General features: G+C 47.0%; 1 protein-coding gene across 2 annotated transcripts in view; it reads left to right on the top strand.

Annotated features, from left to right (window-relative positions):
* Positions 1–21,366, top strand: part of LOC146839637 (uncharacterized) — a 590,171-nt gene that overhangs the window by 413,271 nt on the left and 155,534 nt on the right. For both annotated transcript variants that reach the window (XM_085650371.1, XM_085650372.1), the window contains one exon: positions 2,434–2,493. In XM_085650371.1, coding sequence (XP_085506497.1) covers positions 2,434–2,493 — 60 coding nt within the window. The remainder of the gene's footprint in view (positions 1–2,433; positions 2,494–21,366) is intronic.

Genomic DNA, 21,366 nt, shown 5'->3' on the forward strand with positions numbered 1-21,366 from the left:
GTTACGCACCTGCGCGCTACGAGAGGTACTAGACCTGATAACGATTTTAGCAGCTTACACAGCAACCCCACACATTTTCCTACTCCCTGCTGACGAGAGGCAACTACCTCGAAACACGTGTCCAGGGATGGCACACGCCACGCATACTTGCATTCACACTCGAGCATAGGTGTATCCGCCGACGCTGACCTTCAGGGACCATTTTCATTGGGGGAACACGCCTGGTAGGTGTAGCAGTGTGCGACCAATCTGGTTTAACTTTATATTCAGGCTCCCTTGAGCCGGTGGAGTCGACGGACTCATGGTTACGCACCTGCGCGCTACGAGAGGTACTAGACCTGATAACGATTTTAGCAGCTTACACAGCAACCCCACACATTTTCCTACTCCCTGCTGACGAGAGGCAACTACCTCGAAACACGTGTCCAGGGATGGCACACGCCACGCATACTTGCATTCACACTCGAGCATAGGTGTATCCGCCGACGCTGACCTTCAGGGACCATTTTCATTGGGGGAACACGCCTGGTAGGTGTAGCAGTGTGCGACCAATCTGGTTTAACTTTATATTCAGGCTCCCTTGAGCCGGTGGAGTCGACGGACTCATGGTTACGCACCTGCGCGCTACGAGAGGTACTAGACCTGATAACGATTTTAGCAGCTTACACAGCAACCCCACACATTTTCCTACTCCCTGCTGACGAGAGGCAACTACCTCGAAACACGTGTCCAGGGATGGCACACGCCACGCATACTTGCATTCACACTCGAGCATAGGTGTATCCGCCGACGCTGACCTTCAGGGACCATTTTCATTGGGGGAACACGCCTGGTAGGTGTAGCATTGTGCGACCAATCTGGTTTAACTTTATATTCAGGCTCCCTTGAGCCGGTGGAGTCGACGGACTCATGGTTACGCACCTGCGCGCTACGAGAGGTACTAGACCTGATAACGATTTTAGCAGCTTACACAGCAACCCCACACATTTTCCTACTCCCTGCTGACGAGAGGCAACTACCTCGAAACACGTGTCCAGGGATGGCACACGCCACGCATACTTGCATTCACACTCGAGCATAGGTGTATCCGCCGACGCTGACCTTCAGGGACCATTTTCATTGGGGGAACACGCCTGGTAGGTGTAGCAGTGTGCGACCAATCTGGTTTAAGAAGCTACTGTGTTGTTGTGCCCACTTTTACTTTGCCTGGCATTGCTGAAGTTGGTCTGCACTACACCAATACTCTACACCATATCCATACTCAAATTTTCTTGGTCCAGGACGTTAAGTGACTCTTGTTTGTTTACCTGCATGCTTACTTGCGCAGCCAAGCGGACGTTGATGCTTCAGCCTAAAATATCCACAAGGCTACTTTCTAACATTGTCTTAATTTGATCTTATTTTTTTGTTAAGTAAACATTAATAGTATATTGGTATAGTGGTATAGCCTGAGCGTGTAAGCTTATAGCATAGCTAGGTGGGGCGGGTGTTCTGGATAGTAAGGGCCCATTCGCTTTGTTAACGTGTTAAGGGCCAATAATCCATCCTAGTACTTGTTCCTCCTCCTTATTTTCCTCTGTAAGTTATCTATAGGGAAGAGAAAATCTGTGGTGGGGGTAGAGCTACGAGCAAAAACAAGTAAAGCTAATCCCCACGCAAGACTGTTGGGAACAATTGCGTGCTGGATCGTATTGATGACCTTCTGGTCGAATGTGAGGAGATCCTAACCCCTACTGGGATCACTCCAGTTTGTACCTTAGAGGCAACTCCAAGTGGCTCCAAACCCAAGGCCCCCACACTTATCCCTGCAATGTTTAAAAAGCCCAAAACATGCAGTACCGAGCAGACACAGTCACGGCCTACTGCTATTGTTACGGAGGTCCACAACGAGTCCATTCATCCAGACATGCTGGACACTCAATCAGCCCCTGACACGCGGGCCACTTCTCATATTTTGGTAATAGGTTTTTACCATGAATGGACCAAAGTAACGACCTAGAGGGTAGCAATGATCCTGAGAGATGGAGTAGAAGAGGGAATGATTTGGCAACAGTGGGGGCGGGACAGTAGGCAAGTCGAAAATGACCTACATCTTGAAGGCCTGGCATTACCGAAGGTAAGTAACTTGTTCAATACAACATGTTCCTTGAAATTATCTTCTGCCAAACAATTAGAAGAAGGAGTGTCAATCTTCTTGGTTTTATATCGTTTGTGTTTCAGTTCTATTTCTCTGTAATGGATTAATGAAACAACCCCTAATGTGATATAGTATCATACATGTCATTCATTTGTTGAATAAGATCAAGTGTCACCTTTCATTGTGACATTTTCATGGAGAAACATGTCAATTTAGCATTATTGAAAGAGAAAAAGGGTGCAAATAAAAGTCATTTGCAAATGTTTGCTCATAAGTTTTCATTTTGTTCTTTTCAGGCTCTTCCAATTGGTGCAAATGTTGCATGTGCTGCAATTGTTGCAATTGTTGCAATAGAGGTAAGAAAATGATTTTTTCTTCATCATTTGAACTTTTTTGTAAAAGACCAAGCTGTCTTTGTCATCCTATACAATGCACTCTACTTTTAAATAGCCGCATTTTTAGTTTTCAATTGCTTGTAAACTTTTAATGCCTATTATATAAATGTACAAAAAACTCAAATAAAAATAAAATCATCGGCTTGCCAAGGCAGACCTAGTAGCTTTGACAATGCTTACTTTTTTAAAGTACTTGGTGGGACTCTGTGCGCTTTTACTTAGACCCTGGGCAAGTGGACCCTCATCCCAAGGAATTTTGTGCCTGGACCTAATTGCTGTATTTGTCATCACTGTTCGCCGGACCCGCTTCTCGGGTCCCGCTTCACGGAAAAAATCAGCGGAGTACCTGTAGTTTCTACGGCAGCTGGGGAGGTCTGGGGCAGTGCAGCAGGGCTGCGAGCGTTACTGCAGGGACTCCATCTCCCAGGAGTCCCTGCCTGGCCAATAGCTGACACCTGGCCCGCTCTCCCTGCAAGCCACGCCCCCAGCGCACCGGCTGTATTTAAGAACACCTTCTTTTCCCGGTGCTGGTGGGACTCTGTGCGCTTTTACTCGGACCCTGGGCAAGTGGACCCTCATCCCAAGGAATTTTGTGCCTGGACCTAATTGCTGTATTTGTCATCACTGTTCGCCGGACCCGCTTCGCGGGTCCCGCTTCACGGAAAAAATCAGCGGAGTACCTGTAGTTTCTACGGCAGCTGGGGAGGTCTGTGGCAGTGCAGCAGGGCTGCGAGCGTTACTGCAGGGACTCCATCTCCCAGGAGTCCCTGCCTGGCCAATAGCTGACACCTGGCCCCCTCTCCCTGCAAGCCACGCCCCCAGCGCACCAGCTGCATTTAAGAACACCTTCTTTTCCCGGTGCTGGTGGGACTCTGTGCGCTTTTACTCGGACCCTGGGCAAGTGGACCCTCATCCCAAGGAATTTTGTGCCTGGACCTAATTGCTGTATTTGTCATCACTGTTCGCCGGACCCGCTTCGCGGGTCCCGCTTCACGGAAAAAATCAGCGGAGTACCTGTAGTTTCTACGGCAGCTGGGGAGGTCTGTGGCAGTGCAGCAGGGCTGCGAGCGTTACTGCAGGGACTCCATCTCCCAGAAGTCCCTGCCTGGCCAATAGCTGACACCTGGCCCGCTCTCCCTGCAAGCCACGCCCCCAGCGTATACGTACCTAATCACGCTTATGTCCGCGAACGCGGGTCGCGCGCAGGTCGAAGCTCGGAGTGAAGCCCGGGCAAAGGGCGGGTAGTCTGTGGCAGTCCGGGGCTGTCCAGGGCCGGGTCGGGCCACCCCCCTGACAACAACACTTGTATCTTTAGACATATAGGGGTCTATTATTATTATTAATATCTGGTTACCACTATAGCCTGTGTTAATGTCCACCCGTTCAGGGAAGAGCCTCAGGAGAGGAGGAGAGGGTGGAGCCAACTGTATTATAGGCACTATGGATCAGTTCATTACACGGGTAGGTGCTGTCATAGAGAAGGAGATTGTAATGACAGAGCGGCGTCTCTCCCAAGAACTTCCTCCGTCGAAACGGTCCTCATTGGGTTCCCTGGCATTTGTTACCCCGCCTGTATGTAGTTCAGATCCCCTCTCAATTACACCCCCTCCACTGGAGCATTTATGGGTTGCATCTCTGAGGGCCAGTATAGATAGGTTGGAGAGCTTGGCAGCCATATCTATTCCCCCTCCTGTTGATAGTAGTAGTTTTGACCCATGCTCCAGTGAATTCCCCGTCCTTACAACCCGCCCTATCATTCCTACTATCCAAGTTAATATCCCTCAGCCACCTGTCTTACCACTGACGGTATCCAAGAATGTAACTTATACTAAAAGGAAAAGGATTGCTAGCCCACGTAAAGGCAGCTTCCCAAAACTTTATAAGAGACCAAGGAAGCATGGTGCCAGGGGAATAGGAACTAAAGCGGGTGAGGGGTTGGGCACGAAACACCCCGGGATGGAAAAGGGGGGTGATCACTCAGGTCATATGATTGAGGAAGCATGTGTAGATCCAACATCAGACTGTCATTTAGCTCCACCTAATGACTCTGTAACAATTACACAATTTGAAGATCTGATGATAACATTATTGTCCTCGATTGTAGAGAGAGTAAAAGGGTTGGGAGAGAGGTTGGACAGATTCGAACAGGCAACCTTGGATAATTTCTTCTCTCTAAAAACCCTTATCAAACTGCACTCTAAAATCAGGGAGGATGGACAGGGAGGGGATAGTGGCACCAGGATGTTCCCTGCATCCACACAGGCCACACCTACCGCCTCTAATACAGCAAACTCTGTAAATATGTTGGCTGTGGCTAATGCACCTGCTGCACAGGTTGCGGATACCTCAGGCAATACTAGTCAATTAGGCCTAGCACAACCGAGTGTACCTAAGCCTCTTAAAGTCCCGGTAAAGAAGCCTATTCGGGCTGAGCTGCCGGGTAGGAAGGGACCTCTTAAATATAAGGGAACCTCGAATGGGATTGCCAAAGGCAATGGTCCCGATCAAGCCCACTCGACCAGAACTTGTACTAACATCCCCAGAGAAACCCAGCCAGAAGAATCTTCCCACAAAGCGGCTCCAACTTTTCCACCGGTGAATTTGCCCCCCGAGTGCCACCCGTATGTCGCCATACTTACTAACGTACCCACTTTGAAGGATGATCATTATGAATCCCACCAGGCTTTGAAAAATAAAACCATGCACTGGTTAAAGACCAATAGACCTCTTCCTAGGGGTCTAGATGGGTCGTTCCTAGGAGTGAGAAGGGTAGGGTGGGTAGGTTATGGTTGTAAGCACCTAGAAGGAGATTGTGTGGTGGTAAACTTCAAAGACAATAGGGTTGCTCAAACTATTTGCAATCAAAAGTATGTAATTGGGGGGGCAAGCATTGGTGTAGTAGATTTAACCTATTTTTACCCTAGAACTGCAGCAAATTATAATGGTTTACATTTTGGTGGGGGTTGGAGCAATAACCCTATTTATCCAGAGAATCCTGTCATCCCTCAACTATTCCAACCGGCAGCCTGGCCCGGGTCTTATGGGGGGTCGTCGGGATATTGAACCGACACTTGCCATAGGGTGGCCATCAGGGTCCTAAGCCCAGGTGATGTTCCTGTGCTAAACGAGTTGGGTGAAAGCAATGCCATTCTTCCCTCTCAGTTAGACGAAGCCACTAACCCACCACAGGATATTAACCCGCTCGCAGGAAGACTAAGTGGGGGCAGTAGATTAAGTTTTATAGATCTGAGGGGGCACTAAACACCGAGCCCCGCAGGGAGCCGGTTGTGGCGGATCCAGACTTTAAGATTTTTAGCTGGAACATTGCGGGTATCTCGAGGAAGCTGGGACTACCAGACTGGAACGCCCTTGTGGAGGTTACTCTATTTGCATTTTTCAAGAAACATGGTGCAGGGAGCCCTGCCATAAGGTAGGATATTCGACATATTTTGTTCCCGCTGTCCCCCCTGTTTTAGGGAAGGGACGCCCTTCGGGTGGTCTCCTCATATGGGTTGATGTCGCTCTCGATTGTCAGGTGGTTCGGCACCCCACCAACTCTCCCGATCTCCTCAATATTACTATAAAGGGTGCACGGGGTGGCCTCCTCCTGGACATCTTTAACATCTACGCCAGAGGCACGAAGGGTGGTATACAATCGGCCACAATATCCCTATTAGAAGGTCTGCTCAGGCAGCGCCCCAATAAATCTTGCATCTTGGTGGCAGGAGACCTGAATTGTACGTTCGAGCCTTTGGGCTTGGACGATACATTGGGAAGTGGTGAGGAGGACTCCAGGAGGGGGATTCCTGCCCTAGCGCTGCCTCCTATCAAGAGATGGACCCAAGTGGCAGTACAGATTAATTCCCTCAACGTGGAATTTGACCTTAGGGCTGTTAATGGGAGGTCAAAGTCTGACGTAGTGGGAGCTCATACTTATAATAGGCCGAATCATACGTCTAGAATAGATTATATTCTTTTTGACGTAAGTCTATGGAGCATCCTGAAGGATATGGAGATCATACCGACAACTGAGAGTGATCATAATCTCCTCTCACTCACCCTCTTTCCCCAGTGGTTAACTGATAAGGGGGGATTATCATCTTATATAGCTCCAAACCCCCACGAAGTTTTCCCATCCAATTGTGGTAGACAGCTGAAGTGGGCTAAGCTTATCATGTCCGAGGAGAAAGTGGCAGATATAGGGGCACTCCTGGCTGCAGCACAGTGCAAATTGGAGTCGCTGACCCGATCGCCAGAGGAGGTCACGCTGACCTTCTGCGACTTAACTAGGGCGCTGAGCAACCTGTTTATTCTCCCTAGCATGGCTCCTCGTGCTAACAACAGGAAGTTGCTGCCCAAAACGCAGGGTTGGTTTACAAAAAAATGCAGAGTCAAGAAAAAAGCGCTGGTAGGGGCTGTCAAATCTAAATCCCAGGTTGCAATTAGGCTCGCAAGGAAAGATTACTCCCAGACCTTAAAGGTAGCAAAAACAGAGGGGGAGGAGAAGTTCTGGGCGGACCTCTTGGCTGCAAGCTTGGACAGGAATGCTAGGGGATTTTGAGTTTGGTAAGAACCAGGGGTAGGCCTGTTGGCACATTGCTGACATGTAATATCCCAGATCAGAAATGGTTTAGCCACTTCTTGTCCCTTTATACCCCTGCCGAGGGGGTCCTTAATGACTCCTTTGCTCTGGTGGTCGAGGCAAGGGACACTGAGGCCGATGCCTTTACTGACAGAGAAGTGGAGGTCGTAATCAAGTCCCTGGTCCCCCTAAAAGCTGCTGGGCCTGACGGGATACCCGGTGACTTGTTACGTGCCAATCCCAAGCAATGGGGAAGTTGGTTTCCACTCTACTGAATGCTATTATGGGGGGAGCATCTGTACCTGAATCTTGGAAAGGGGCGGAGGTTGTCCCGATATTCAAGAAGGGATGTCGGGACAACCCCGCTAACTATAGGCCCATAAGCCTTATCGATTCATCCCAAAAGGTGGCAGGGAAGGTGATTCTGGGGAGGATCCTCCAATGGGTGGATGATAACAAGATCCTGTCAGATTTCCAGGCTGGTTTTCGCTCTGGAACCGGGATCATTGAGCAAGCCTTCAGACTGGCGCTCCTGCATTGGAAGGTGGTGGTGCTGGGCAAGGGCAGTCTTTATCTGGCCTTTATCGACCTCAAGACTGCCTTTGACCTGGTACCTAGGGAGGAACTGTGGAGGGTCTTGCAGGGTTTGGGGGTGCCTTCTTATATCCTATCACTCCTGATAAAACTACACACAGGCAATTATGCGCAGGTGCGGTGGGGTATGAATGGGGAGAAAACTGACAGAATTCCAGTGAGTAGGGGCGTCCGCCAGGGATGTGTGTTAGCTCCCACCCTATTCTCTCTCTATGTGAATGGTGTGGTTGAGTATCTGCTACAAGAACCTGCTGATGCACCCTCCCTGGCGGGCACTCGGATCCCCACACTGCTCTTTGCAGATGATACCCTCCTCATTGCAAAGACCCCCCAGGGCCTCCAAAAACTTCTTAACCGCTTCCAGGAGTTCTGTTCCCTTAGGGGATTGGTGATCAATGTTGACAAGACCAAATATTTGATCATGAATCCTCCTAGGAAACTGGGTCACCTCCAGGTCTTTAACTCTGCTCACCTGGAGAGGGTATCAAAGTTTGACTACCTGGGAATCCGCCTTAGCGACTCTATGAGTTGGACTCCGCACATTCACAAGATGCTCCTTAACCACAAAAGGGTGGGTGGTGTGTTGCTTAGGGAACATCGTTCTTCCACAAAACAATTTATTGCCCCAGCTGTGGAGATTTATAAAGCTAGAGGGGTTAGTGCTGCCTTGTATGGGGCGGAGTTGTGGGGTACAAGCAATCTCGATGTACTTGCAAAATCGGAGAGCAAATTCTTGAAAGATCTGATGGCTCTCCCTTTGAGCACACCCACAGTTCCAGTGTTGCTGGATCTAGGCTGCAGATCAATTGCGGACCAAGCTCGACTTCGTCCCCTGCTCCTGTGGGCCCGCTTGTGGAGGGTGCCTGAATTAGCCTCCTATGCGGAGGGACTGTGTGAGAAGTTGGCCTGGTATATGATGTTCACTAGTTAAAGTGACCACCTTGTACCATGCCAAGCAACCCTTATGGTGTGGTTGTAAGTCAACCTTTTCGGACTAGCTGCCCTAGTGGTAGCGTAGGCTAAGCAGTCTTTGAGGCTAAACTCGTGAAGCGTGTTAAGCGGGCTGTTTTACCAAATGCAACCCCCTTTTATACCAATGAAAGGACACCACACAGATATATATTCAAAATATATATGTATTTATTTCTCAGAGTAAACCCTAGTCTCTTTATGAGCACAGGAGCACAAATCGTCAAACAAGATTACAGTAGAATACACAGAAGTTGCACTTTATATGGATAGGCCCTGGTGGCCGCTCAAACCATATACTAAAAAAGTGGTATAAGTACCACGGACAGAAAAGGGAAAAGGCCTAGGGCCTCTAGAATCGCTGGGCCTACAAGGAGCTAACTTCAGTTAGTGACCAGGAGGTCCACGGGTTGCGTGTGCAGAGCAAATAGTCACACGCGAGTTCCCATAGGTTTTCAATGGGTGCGTAAAAGTTACGAAGTTACTGCAAAGAGGATCTTCCGGATGGACTAAGAACTCAAGATTGGAAACACAGACACTAGAGATGATACTCTACACTTGGGCACCGGAGTGCCAGCTTTACCTCACCCACAGGAAGCGGGTGCATAGGTCTCGAAGTGCGTCGGGTTTCTTCTATCTGTTCACTGGAGCCTGAAGACAAAGATGCTGCAGGCGGTCGGTCCGGAAGAGATGCGGTGGATCCCAGAGTGGATCAGAGTTGTAGAAGACCTGTAAGCAGAGGGGACAGTGTTCACAGTCACTAGCCAGTGACCAGCGTGGCACCAGGTGGGTACCAGGCGATGTCGGGTGCAAACAGGAAGAAAGGTGTAGCTTGTCTCTGCAGCCACGTGGTCCCTGAAGGTCGACGACGTCCAGGAGTCGGTTCACGAGCTGTCCCACGCAGGCTCTCGCTGTCGGCGGTGTCGGTGACTTGATCGAAGCAAACAAACCTTGGCAAAAGCAATTGTTGTGGAAAACAAAATAAGCTGATGGTTCTGACCAGCACGGTCAGAGGGACTGCTCCTTTGGAGGGGAGCAAGGGCCAGTCTAGAGCAACCAGACCAGTGGTGTATTTCTTGAAGTTCGTTGCCAAGATGGCCACTAGCCAGTGGGCCAGCAACCGGTTAGGCGCGTCAAGTGGCAAAATGCAGAAGGGCCCCACGCAGATCGTGGAGATGCTGGAGGGCTCACCTTTGGTGCAGATGCTGCTCGAGGGTTGGGCTTCTCAAATCTCAAAGCACAACTTGGAGGGAGCCTCGGTTGTTGCACTTGCAGCTTGTCGTGGTCGTTTCAAGATGGCTGGCTCCACGTGTCTCGTTGCCTCCACGGGTCTCTCTTTTTCAGGGAGTGTGGATCGGGCGGTGAGAGGTCTGGAGGTCCAGGTCTTGTCAGTCTCTGGGCTTGGGCTCCGGCGGGAGGCGGCGGCAAAGCAGATGTTGATTCGCTGGATGGTGCTTGCGTTAGCAAGGTGGTCACTCCCTGACCACAGGGGAGATTGGCTTCAGTCCTCTGTGCGGCAGAGCGTCGAAGTTCCCGTCTTCTTCTTAGTTTCAAGTTGATTCCAGGATCTCTGAAGTCTTAGGACACAGCTCCTACCTTTAAGCGGATTCTAGGGGAAGGACTACCTGCTAGGTCCCTCCCTATGGGTGGGACCAGGAAGGGGGTGTGGTTACACCCCCAATCCTTTGTCCCGCTCGCCCCAGGTCCAGGGCTGGTGTGCCCCAGGACCGGTTTGAACTGGCATATGCACCGAGGCTCCTTGTGAGCCTCAGGCATGTCTGGTTCCTTTCAAGCCCTACCTGACCAATACACAAAATCCTGTCTGGGGTGGTGCACGCACCTCCCCTGGCAGGAAACCCTTTGTCCACACCTCCCAAGCTGGAAGGACTCCCAGCAGTAGGAGGGCAGACTTGTGTCTGTGGTGGCAGCATCCATTTTGTGGAGCTGAGGCTATGTCTGATTTTACCCGGGTTTCAGGTACTGTACATGTCGTGTCCCTCTAGAAGGGTGGAATGCTAACCCCGTCGCCAGAATTGGCGAGGGGTTAGTATTCCAATTCGTATGACACCTTACTCGACATGTTTTGATAAAGCCAAACCAAAGATAGCATTTAACCGCGAGGTTCATAATGCACTTAAGAGTATATGGTATGACGATATCTGGAAACCGTAGAAGGAAGTTGTTCCGACCACTGCAGACAGGCTCAGCTCATGCCAGAGCACCATCTCACATGGAACCAAGCACTCTGCCTTCAGGATTGTTAAGGCCTGCCATAGGAGTGACTTATAGGTTAACATGTGTCCCATTTAAGGTTAGGTATAGGTATACTACACCTAAGTAAGAGGTGGTTACACCAACTTATCCCAGCTGAGTGATCAGCCAGTTGTGTCAAATTTGTTAGGCCAGGCCAGGGGTGGCACAATACATGCTTCAGCCCCTGGTAGGCCTTAGATACACCAATGCCCTGGGTACCTAGTGTACACTGATACAGGGGCTCACAGGGTGATCCACTTCCAATTGGTTATGCACCTAAGGTGCATAGTGTAAATTTAGTAGAGAGAACAGCAGGCTGGGGGTCTGATTGGCAGGCCCACAGCCTCAATATGTCAAAAACCAGTGAAGCAAAAAGCAAAAATTTGGGGTGACCATAGGATAGCAGACCCTACTCTCCTACAGACTGTCCGAGGTGATGTCAATGGGGGGCTGGTATAGGATTAAATGGTTGAGGGACGTTAAACATCTTCTGGGGGAGTTGGGCTTAGGTGAAGCTTGGGTTACTCGATCTGCCCCTCCTAAAGCCACTTTAAAGAAATTGCATTGGGATTGGGTTTCGTCCAAACTCACTGTCGATCCACGCCTATGTAAGTCAACTGTAGCCTTTTTGAGGATTAAAGACGTGGTAGCTTACGAACCCTATCTCAACATGATTTCCATTCCATTTGATAGGGCTTTATATTTTAAATTTAGAGTAGGGATTCTACCTGTAGGTGACCTGATATCCCGGTGGAAATTGTCCCCCCAGCCCTCCCCCTTTTGTGCCCTCTGTTCCACGCGGGTCGAGACGGTGGCACATATTCTTTTTGAATGCCCTGACTATTTCTCTCCCAGGAGGCGCTGGCTCAAACCACTTTGTAGACAGTTGGGAACTCGCTATCACACTGTGGCCCTACGCATTTTATTGTCCGACACATCCACTTTGGTGGTTTGTGGTGTGTCTAAATTTTTAAAGTGGACTTGGTTGATTCGTGCAAAAAGGCTTTCCGTATCAATTTAATCCTGATTTTAACGGTATTAATTGTATTTACTAAGTTATTGTTTTTTACTTTCTTTTTTTCTGGGAAAGTGTTTTATTTGTTGTTTTCCTTAACTGTTGAACTGCTTTCAAGATATTTTATGTATCGAAATAAAGCCTATCAATCAATTAATGTACTTTTTTCATAAATAATTACATCGCAAATTTCAAAACTTAGCACATTATACATCTTTCATAGGCGGTGAACATTGATGTAGTCATTGCTTTATGTTTACAGTGTAAGGCGTGCTTTGCAGAGGACACTCCAGCTATAATTATCAATATACATATCACGCAGTTAGTTATTAGCACACTGTTGTGTCCCGAACAGTATAACAGTATTGTTTTCACAATATACTTTGTGCTCCCTTGTGTGTGGCTGGGCTATCGAAGAAAAATGTGGAATTCAGTGACGACAATAGCCCGCAACACCAAGGGACGCTCTAACATCCTTTTGTGTTTTAGAGTGGGGAATTTTCGCAATCGTAGTCACTCGATCTGGCACCAGTTGCCTTTTTGCCTTCTGATAATATATGCCCCAAGTAAGTCACAGTGGGAGAACAATATTGTAGCTTCTTTAGAAACACCCCTTGTAACCTTTCACGTTCAAATAACAGAGAAGGGCCTTGGTGTCCATCCTACATGCCTCCCTAGTGCAATGAGGGCGCATATATGGGCATCAAACTATAGCAACCTAGCATGAGGCATGGAAACCGTTAGTCACTTACACTTGTGATTTGGTGATTTCTCAAGGCCTTGCGGTACCAAAGTGCAGAATTTGAACAAAAAGTATGGTGTAATAAGCTAATGGTAAAATTCGAAATTCAGAAACAGAACAACCAGGCCATCAACTTAGAGGCTCTCTGACACAAATTGGGGCATGAAAAAAAAATACCACAATCGTAGGTATTCTTGTTCCAGAGTCAACATTCAGATTCAAGCACTTATCTCCCCCCATGTTCGTCATAGAAGGACCTATGCACTCAAGAGAGCAGCCTGCAGTGAAAGCACTTTTAGAGACTACTAATACCATATCTTGGAAGTACATTTGAATTTGATGAGTAATTTCATCTACAAACAAATCCTGGACAACATTATTGGTTTTAATTCTGGATGCCTGACAAAATTTGGCCAAATGTCCAATTTTTCCACATGGTCCACATGTCAAATTTTGTACTGGGCACTGTTTGCCATTTCTAAAATGACTAGAATTGCCACAACTGAAGGTGATATTATGATATTTAAAATGTACTACCTGATCCCTTGTGATCTTTTTTAATTATATGATAGGTCTTAGTGGACAACTGAATTGCGGCCATGTTCTATTTTTCAGTCTCAGTAAGCTCCTTCGCCGATGCTTGAGATAATTCTATGCTTTTAGCCACCTTGATGACTTCTTCGAGTAACAGATTGCCCAATGTCAATAGTGTCTGTTGCTATGACTAACAAACTGGTCTCTGGCCAATTGATCAGAGAAGTTTTGAACTGGGAACCTGAGATATGTTTATAAAGAGCTGTCGCAGAAGTGTCAGCAAACTAGTCTTGATTCTGTGGTCTTTTGAAACTAGATTATATCATGCCTCAAGTTTTTTAACTGTCTCCTCAAATTCGCCCCACTGTTTGAAAATGTCACTTAATTCAAATCCTAGGGAATATAATTAAAAAGCTTTTTCCTTACAGGCCTAAAATATGAAGTGCTTATACTGGCTAGATAACATTTGAAAAAGCTCAAATTATTGTTTCCTTACAATGGGTGGTTGACTAGGGGAGTCTAAAAACAGATTTTCAGATTACATCATTTCAAACAATAAAATGTGAATACAGTGTGTGTCCCTGTATTGCAAGTCGTGGACACACAATATAGTGAGAAAGTCAAGATTAATAACTGTGTGAAAGGAACAAATGTGCTATAAGAGCATATTCCATGGCTATGAAGATATGAGGCTATGAAGAAACTACTCTAGGTGTGTATGCAATCGTAACCAAACCAGTGTAGGTGGCAGTGTCACTGCAGATACAACTCTGGACAAACTATGTTTGAAAGTTTTACAATTATTTAAAACAGTTAACACAAGTGGGAATAAGTTAGGAGTTGTGTGTGTGGCACTGCAATATAGTCAGAATAAATGTTGTCCTTGCTTCCAGAAATGTCAGTGAATTGATGCGACTGAATCTGTTGTGGTCCCTTGATGCTCTGATCATGAGAGTGTGATGCTCGGCAGACGGAGTGGCTGATTACGATCGAGGGGTGCAGGGTTGCTCCTTCCAGGGCCGGCTCTAGGGTGGTGCGACCGGTGCAACCGCACCGGGTGCTGACTCTTCAAGGGGGCGCCGTGTTTGGAAGTAATTTTATTGTTTTAAAACCACCTGCTGCTGCATTGTTGACCTCCGCAATTTCAATACAAAAATAAAAATGTCAAGATAACTAGGTGATTCATGTTCTCCCTGGAGAGAGAAGGGATTTTGTCAAGTGGAAGTTTTAACTCATGTTATGGTTGCACAGAGGGTTAATGTGCCTGCTGCAAAGAATGTGTACCATGCAGATCACAAAGTGCATAAAGTTTAAATAGGTCAAGGCTTTTGTCAGAGAGATCCTTGTGTTGCTATCAGTGTAGGTGTTAAAATCCTAACATGGAACAGTGAGCTAATAACTGTCATCAAAGAGCTCCATACAAACTGCAAGGTATAGATTAGAACATTATGATGTTTTCCGCCGTCTTTCATTATTCTAGTGCTTCAAAAAGGGCTCTCTTCGGTAAACAAAAAATCCTTTTTAATAAATGTAACCCCAACCATGGGGTAATGTATTAAATTCTGAGTCTGTGGTTCTCCAGACCAAGCACTCAAACTATACTGTCTGCCAGTATGGATGATATGCAACTCCTACACCTTGTAGTCCTCTATTTTATGTAACATTTCCTATACACTGATTTACACACCTATGGTTGATTGTCTCTGTGCTGTGTTTGTCATGTTAAGTGCTCTGACACCCTACACTAGTAGAAGTGGCGCTAATAAATACATCTGAGAGCGAGTGGTTATGGAGACTTGATGGGGAACTATTAAAGGGTGGTGGTGATGGAGTCTGTGGGGAGCACCTGCGGGGGGCGCCAACAAACATTGTCACACAGGGGCATCCCATCCGCCAAAATCGTGAACAGGCACTAAGTGAGCGGCTTTGTTGTGACACATATTAAAGCTACTTACTATTTAATGGATAAGAGCTGTTGAGTTTGGGAGGCTTACTGCTAATTTTGGTTGCATGACATTGCATGACACTTATTGCTATGGATGTTACTTCTAGGCCGGAGCTAACTTTAAATTACAGCAGTATAGTTTGTATAATTTTGAGAATTTTACATTACGCTTGTATGGTGAAATTCCCAGAATTACGCCATTACATCACATTGCATAATTAGCTGCTATTCATTGCAAAATTATACCCTAGTAGCAGGGGAACAAAGCGAACAAACAGAACAAACAGAACAAACAGAACCCGAGTGGGTGTCAAGCTTTTTACCAGAAAATGCAGTCTTGTGTCAAAAAATTGACGTAATGACTCATTTCATGCTAAAATATAGCACTAATAGATTTGCATTTGATGTTATTTCACAGTATTTTCTTCACACTTCACATAAAATGCAAAACCAAATTGCTAGTTATTTTATTACTTATTTTTAGGCATTTCTTCATCTTCCATGACAAAGCTCTCTCTGATATTCTCATTACTGCTGTTGGGTGCAATTATGTAGCCTTCTTGATCCTGTAAGCTTCATGTATTGCTGTAAATCAGTATGTAGATATGTTGGCTTTGTGCATTGAGTTTTGTATTCCATTCAGTTTCCCATTCGTCACTTTTCAAGAAGAAACACCACCAAACATAGGGCTGAGAATGTCTACTGACAAGGCAGGATGGAAAAATTAAGTTAAGATGCTGTATAAATTTAGAAGAAATAGGAGCCATGTGACACTTCATAACATGATCGGATTTACATTTCCGTCATTTATTTATATATTCATTTATATTTTGGATAATGGTACTGAAAAATTCACTAAATTGCCAAGTTTGGTTCAAAGTTTTTTTTGTGAGGTTGATCCACATGCCCCAGAGGAGGAGAAGGCTTGTCAGGAATACCTCAATAATATTGCACTATTTCCTTAGGCACTTCCAGATTTTTAGCCAATTTATATTACATTATTCTATTAAATTCACCATAATTTCATGTTTCCTTAAAAATTGATCTTAGTGATAGACCCCGCAAAAATCATTCAAACAAGTCAAGAGCTGAAAGTTAGCACCCTTAAGTCATTGATTGTTGAAAGCATCAGCAACGTAATGAGCAGTCCACATTCATAAATCACGGGTTGATTATACTTGTAATTTATGACACATGGAGTTTTGCCATCACAATCTGATTTACAATAATTGACATAAGCATTAGGGAGACATTCAAGGCAAAAACTACATATTGTAACACAAATACTACAGGATACCAACAGACTTGAATACCTTATTATTTGAAAACAGGAAGGTACTTCTTCAGTAATGGGTATATAAATGTTCAGTTGATGTAATCATTATAACTATTCTATAACTGACAAAGGAAGTTTAAGATCTTGTTTTGGGGATGGCATCAAATAGGGATTTTGGGCCCGATTCACAAAAATAATCTGAAGCTTAAGACCAAAACTTAAGTTTAACTGAGACAAAATCCTAACTCTACGACTTTTTGTATTCACAAAGGACTTGCAGGAGTAGTAAAGTTAGGAATCCTAACTTTACTATTCCTAAATGCACTTTGTGAATACTGAAAGTCGTAAAGTTAGGATTTTGTCTCAGATTACTTTTGTGAATCGGGCCCTAGATTCGTAGACAGCGATACAGTTATTGAAAAATAACCTTGAACTGCTAGATGAACTGCCTTTAAAATACAAGAAAGAGGTTGAATAAAGTAAGTTGTGGAAATTTGGGGAGATTTAATTGAGATCTGGATCTCCCCTCCTGATTTCTTTTTGGCATGTAGCCCCAGAGAGGTGGTGGTCCTCAGGGCTTGCGGGGACCAAGAGTCCTCCTATTCTAAAATGAATGGGAAAGTGGGAGTCCCTGGGGCAATAATAAGCCCCAGAAGGGGAGGCCAACTTGACCCCATCCTTTAATTGCAACATTTTTCCAGGACGTGGCCCACCCGGGGCCGATTACTAACAAAGTGTGGGAGCCTGCGCTTCGTTTACAAAAAAAAAGTTGGCAGGATCCATGGATCCAATGCAAATTCCTGACAAATCTTTTTGAAAAAAACCTTTTTTTGTAGGTCTTGGGGACTGGGCTCAGCTCGCAGAGTTTCACTCCAAGGAATTCTCTGGAGTTTCGTGAGTGGGCGGAGTTAGCAAAGCAACAATACCGTTTACCCATACTACACAAAAGAAGAATTTGAGAGTACCTTGTTTCCAACTAATGTTTACCAACAAGGCCTCTAGCAACCTTCACTAAGAGCTGTGGCCCTGCAGAAACCAGAAAGAAATCCTTTACTCCATGAAGCACAAGCAGAGATAGCATGAGTCAAATACTAGTTGTGTGCACACATTGCCACTGTCAGGCTTGTGAACAGCAACAGTCCAGCTGTCGGTCAGTTTTCCTACCTTGTTTCACCTCATCCTGTCCTCTAAATATCTGAACGCTGGGGGAAGTTCCCTACTGGTCTTTGCTCTGCTCTGCCACCACAGAGACTAGTGGTGCCTTCAGAATGGCATCTCCGGTCTCGATCTACCTCTTCTGCCACCAAACCTACATCCTCTTCCATTGCGCCTTCCATTATTGTGTTCCAGCCCTCCAACCCCCGCCTAGTGGTTCTTCCTGCCCCCATGCTGCCACCAAGCTATCTTCGCCCACCAACGTAACTGTGTTTTCGATGTTCTCTGCTCCACCAGCCACCGCAATTCTTCTGATTCAATAATTTTTTTTTTTTTTAAATGAGTTTTAAATAGCGCGAACTAGACCCGAGACATCGGGTATCAGAGTGCTTTACACGAGCATCAGTTTCTAGACTTTTTATGACATGACAGTATTCAGTGTCCTTAACTCCTCATTGGTCATACCTTTGGGATGGAAGTAAGCCTTTGTTTCATTGGCTTGTAGATTCTTTTAATTTCCAGAGGGTATTATTGCTTGGTGTAGAAAAACATTTTTAGTTATTGAGGTTTAGCTGTCCAATGGAGACTATATCGTTGATGCGAGATGTCGTATGGAAAGAAGCTCTTTGGGATGGCTCAGCATTAAATTGCACAAGCTGGTTGGGTTCTACTGGAATGTCCCAAGCTTGGAGCCCATCCAAACATACACCACACGCAGCATGGCAGATTTGACAATCTAATGTTTTTATCTCTGCGACTGCTCATCTTTATTTTGTACCAATCACTAACTGTTGGCATTACTTTTCTGAGGTGGGCATGCTTTATTCTGTATCCATCCTTACTACACATGTGTTCTGTTCCCACCCTTACTAATAGTGTTCTATGCTGTACTCGGTTCTAGCGAGCGTTACTCTGTACGGATGAACACGCGGTGCTGCCCTCTAATGGAGATGGCCAATTTTTGTTCTGTGGCCAGGCTCCCATGCTAGCCGCATGCTGTAGTTGTTTGTGGTGGCTCAGTGCTGTCTGATGCAAGGAGCACCTCTGGGCGCAGTGATATTCTTTTGTGACGCTACAGAGTATGCGTCTGTTGGACCTAGGTCCAGGGGGTAGCTTGGCTCAAGTTAACAGGCATACCTCTCAACATAGCGTCTCGTGCTTGCATCCTGCTCAGTCCGCAATCTAGCGCAGCACTACTAAAAAAAAGACACTACACTGTTTAATGTTAAAGATTACCAGGAGTCTTTATCCTTTCTTTTTTTAACTGTGGTAAAACAACCTCATTTCTCTGAATGAAACATTACAATACATTTAGTTTGATATTCGTTGCCCCAATGTAGCATTCATCTTCACCCCACCATTGTTGCCCAACCCCAACTCTATGCTCTTGGAGCGTCAATTTAATTCCACCTAGACACGCTTCTCAAAGCATTTACATTCCCCGGTATATCAGATGGTTCACAGTCTATACCACATTCTACTGAACCAGGCTCCCTTAACTATCCTTTCTGGACCTTAAGGTTGTCCTCTACTCAATGACTGCTATAGTTGGCAGGGAATGCAAGGTTTACTTTGTTCACGGTCTTTAGCAGATGACCTCTAGGCACTATAGCAACTTACTTCATCACCCGCTAACCTGGCATACATTATCGGCATTTCCATCACCCTGGCAACTGGAGGTTTACAATTAGTACCAACATCTCATTTCCACATTACCTAGGCGTTACTCGCATAGATGTCTCTGTTGTCTATCCGGGAACTTTGTATGTGAGAGATTACAGGGGTCAATCACGACAACGACTGAACTTAGCTACGTGTTACTCTGGACTCTCTCTTTCTTCCCCCTTCCCTCCTCACTCATTGCCCAGCTTACTGTTCAGTCCCGGTGTCCTCTGTTCTCGGAGTCCAGCCGGAATTGGAGTTGAGTTCTCTTACGTTGTGAGAGTCGGGCCTCACGCCGATGAAGTGATCGCTCCCCACGGAGATGAGAATCAGGTAATTTCCACCAATCCCCACCCCCGATGAGTAACCTAATGGGAGTTCCCCTCCGGGAAGGTGATCACACTCGAGCGCTCTCCACAATACCGGCTTTCCCCCTCTACGGCCTCTTGTCAGCTGGACACTGTGTCGATACAAACCGGGGACCTGGAAGTTGCCTGCTCACCGCCTTCCGACGCAGGCTGGGGGCGCGGTTTTCCACAACTTTATGGAAAGGGAAGGGCGGCGCTTCAGCCCCTTTCCATGTGATCGGAGGACGGCAGCCTCAGGGTCAGTCACGCCCCCTTCCTTCCTGGCGTAACTCTCCTCAGACGATCGGCGGTGTCGCTGGCTCCCAGCTCCTCACCCCTTCAACACTCGGGACATCAGCGAGCCCTCCCAGTGGATAACTGGCCACTTGCTGATCACTGGGTGGTGGCGGAGTCCATACCCGGTAGGAACTCGGCCAAGTAGTATAACGGGAAGCAGTAGGGGGGGGCTGTACTAGACGCCGCCGGGAGCTCTCCGGTGCAGTTGACTGGGATGTCACGGCCCTTCTAGCTACAGGTGCGAACCTCTCCTCCTTGATTTAGGGATGAAGGGTCATTGCCATGGCCAGTCTACTTCTTCCGCTTCAACCACGAAGGTATGCGGGATGGAATGATCCCAGCCAGCAATCCTGGGTCTCCTTGGGGGTTTCTGGCCAATTGTGAGAACCCCAGTAACGCTGCTCAACCAGATCACTGACTGCGCTCAGGGACCAGTCGCAAGGTTAGGGATGATGTCACTAGGATTGGGAATTTGTGCAGATCCGTAGATCAGTCCGTTTCCTCCCCAAGCACAACCACCTCCTCACACAGGCACCTTACTCCTGATTACCACGCAGTCTCTTCTCACCTAAAATGGCTGCCCTCCTGTCACCCCTATATATCACCTTGGGTCTGACTTGCCAGAGGGACCCGGAAGGTTCCGGAACCTCTCAGGACAGTCATTGCCCAGGTGCTGAGGTGACAGTTGGAGCCACCATTTTGTGGATTTCACCTACCTCATCTATTTTCCTCAGAGGGGCACCTTGCGCCTTTCCCTCAGGTGATGAGGAAAAGGGCGCCCAGAACCTCTACATCAGCACCCCAAAAAGTTTAGTAGACAGAAAAAAATGAGAAGGGGGCCAGGGACAAAAATAATAAAATGAGGAGGGAACTGCCAAAGGGCTGACAGGTCTAACACGCGTCCACCCCAGCTGAAAGTGGGGAGAGCTACCCAACCCCTTGGGAGTCCTCTTCACTAAGGCGGAAATACCTGGAGAGACCGTCAGCATTGGCGTGGTCCACTCCCGGGCGATGTTCCACCCTAAAGTCCATCCCCTGTAGGGAAATGGACCACCTCAACAGCTTGGGATTTTCGCCCCTCATTTGCATCAGCCACCTGAGGGGCCGGTGGTCGGTCTGAACCAGGAAGTGCGAGCCAAACAAGTATGGCCGCAGCTTCTTCAGAGCCCACACCACCGCAAAAGCTTCCCTCTCAATTGCACTCCACCTCTGTTCCCGGGGGAGCAGTCTCCTAGATAGGAAAACCACCGGTTGGTCTAGACCCTCATCATTGAGTTGCGACAGCACTGCCCCAATACCGTGCTCCGACGCATCTGTCTGGACGATGAACTCCTTAGCGAAGTCAGGGGCCCTGAGAACAGGTGCCGCACACATGGCCTTTTTCAAGGTGTCAAAAGCTTGTTGACATCCCTCGGTCCAGATCACCCGTCGAGGGTGCTTTTTGGAAGTGAGCTCAGTCAAGG

This window comes from Triturus cristatus, chromosome 4_1, assembly GCF_964204655.1.
Source record: "Triturus cristatus chromosome 4_1, aTriCri1.1, whole genome shotgun sequence".
Lineage (NCBI taxonomy): Eukaryota > Metazoa > Chordata > Amphibia > Caudata > Salamandridae > Triturus > Triturus cristatus.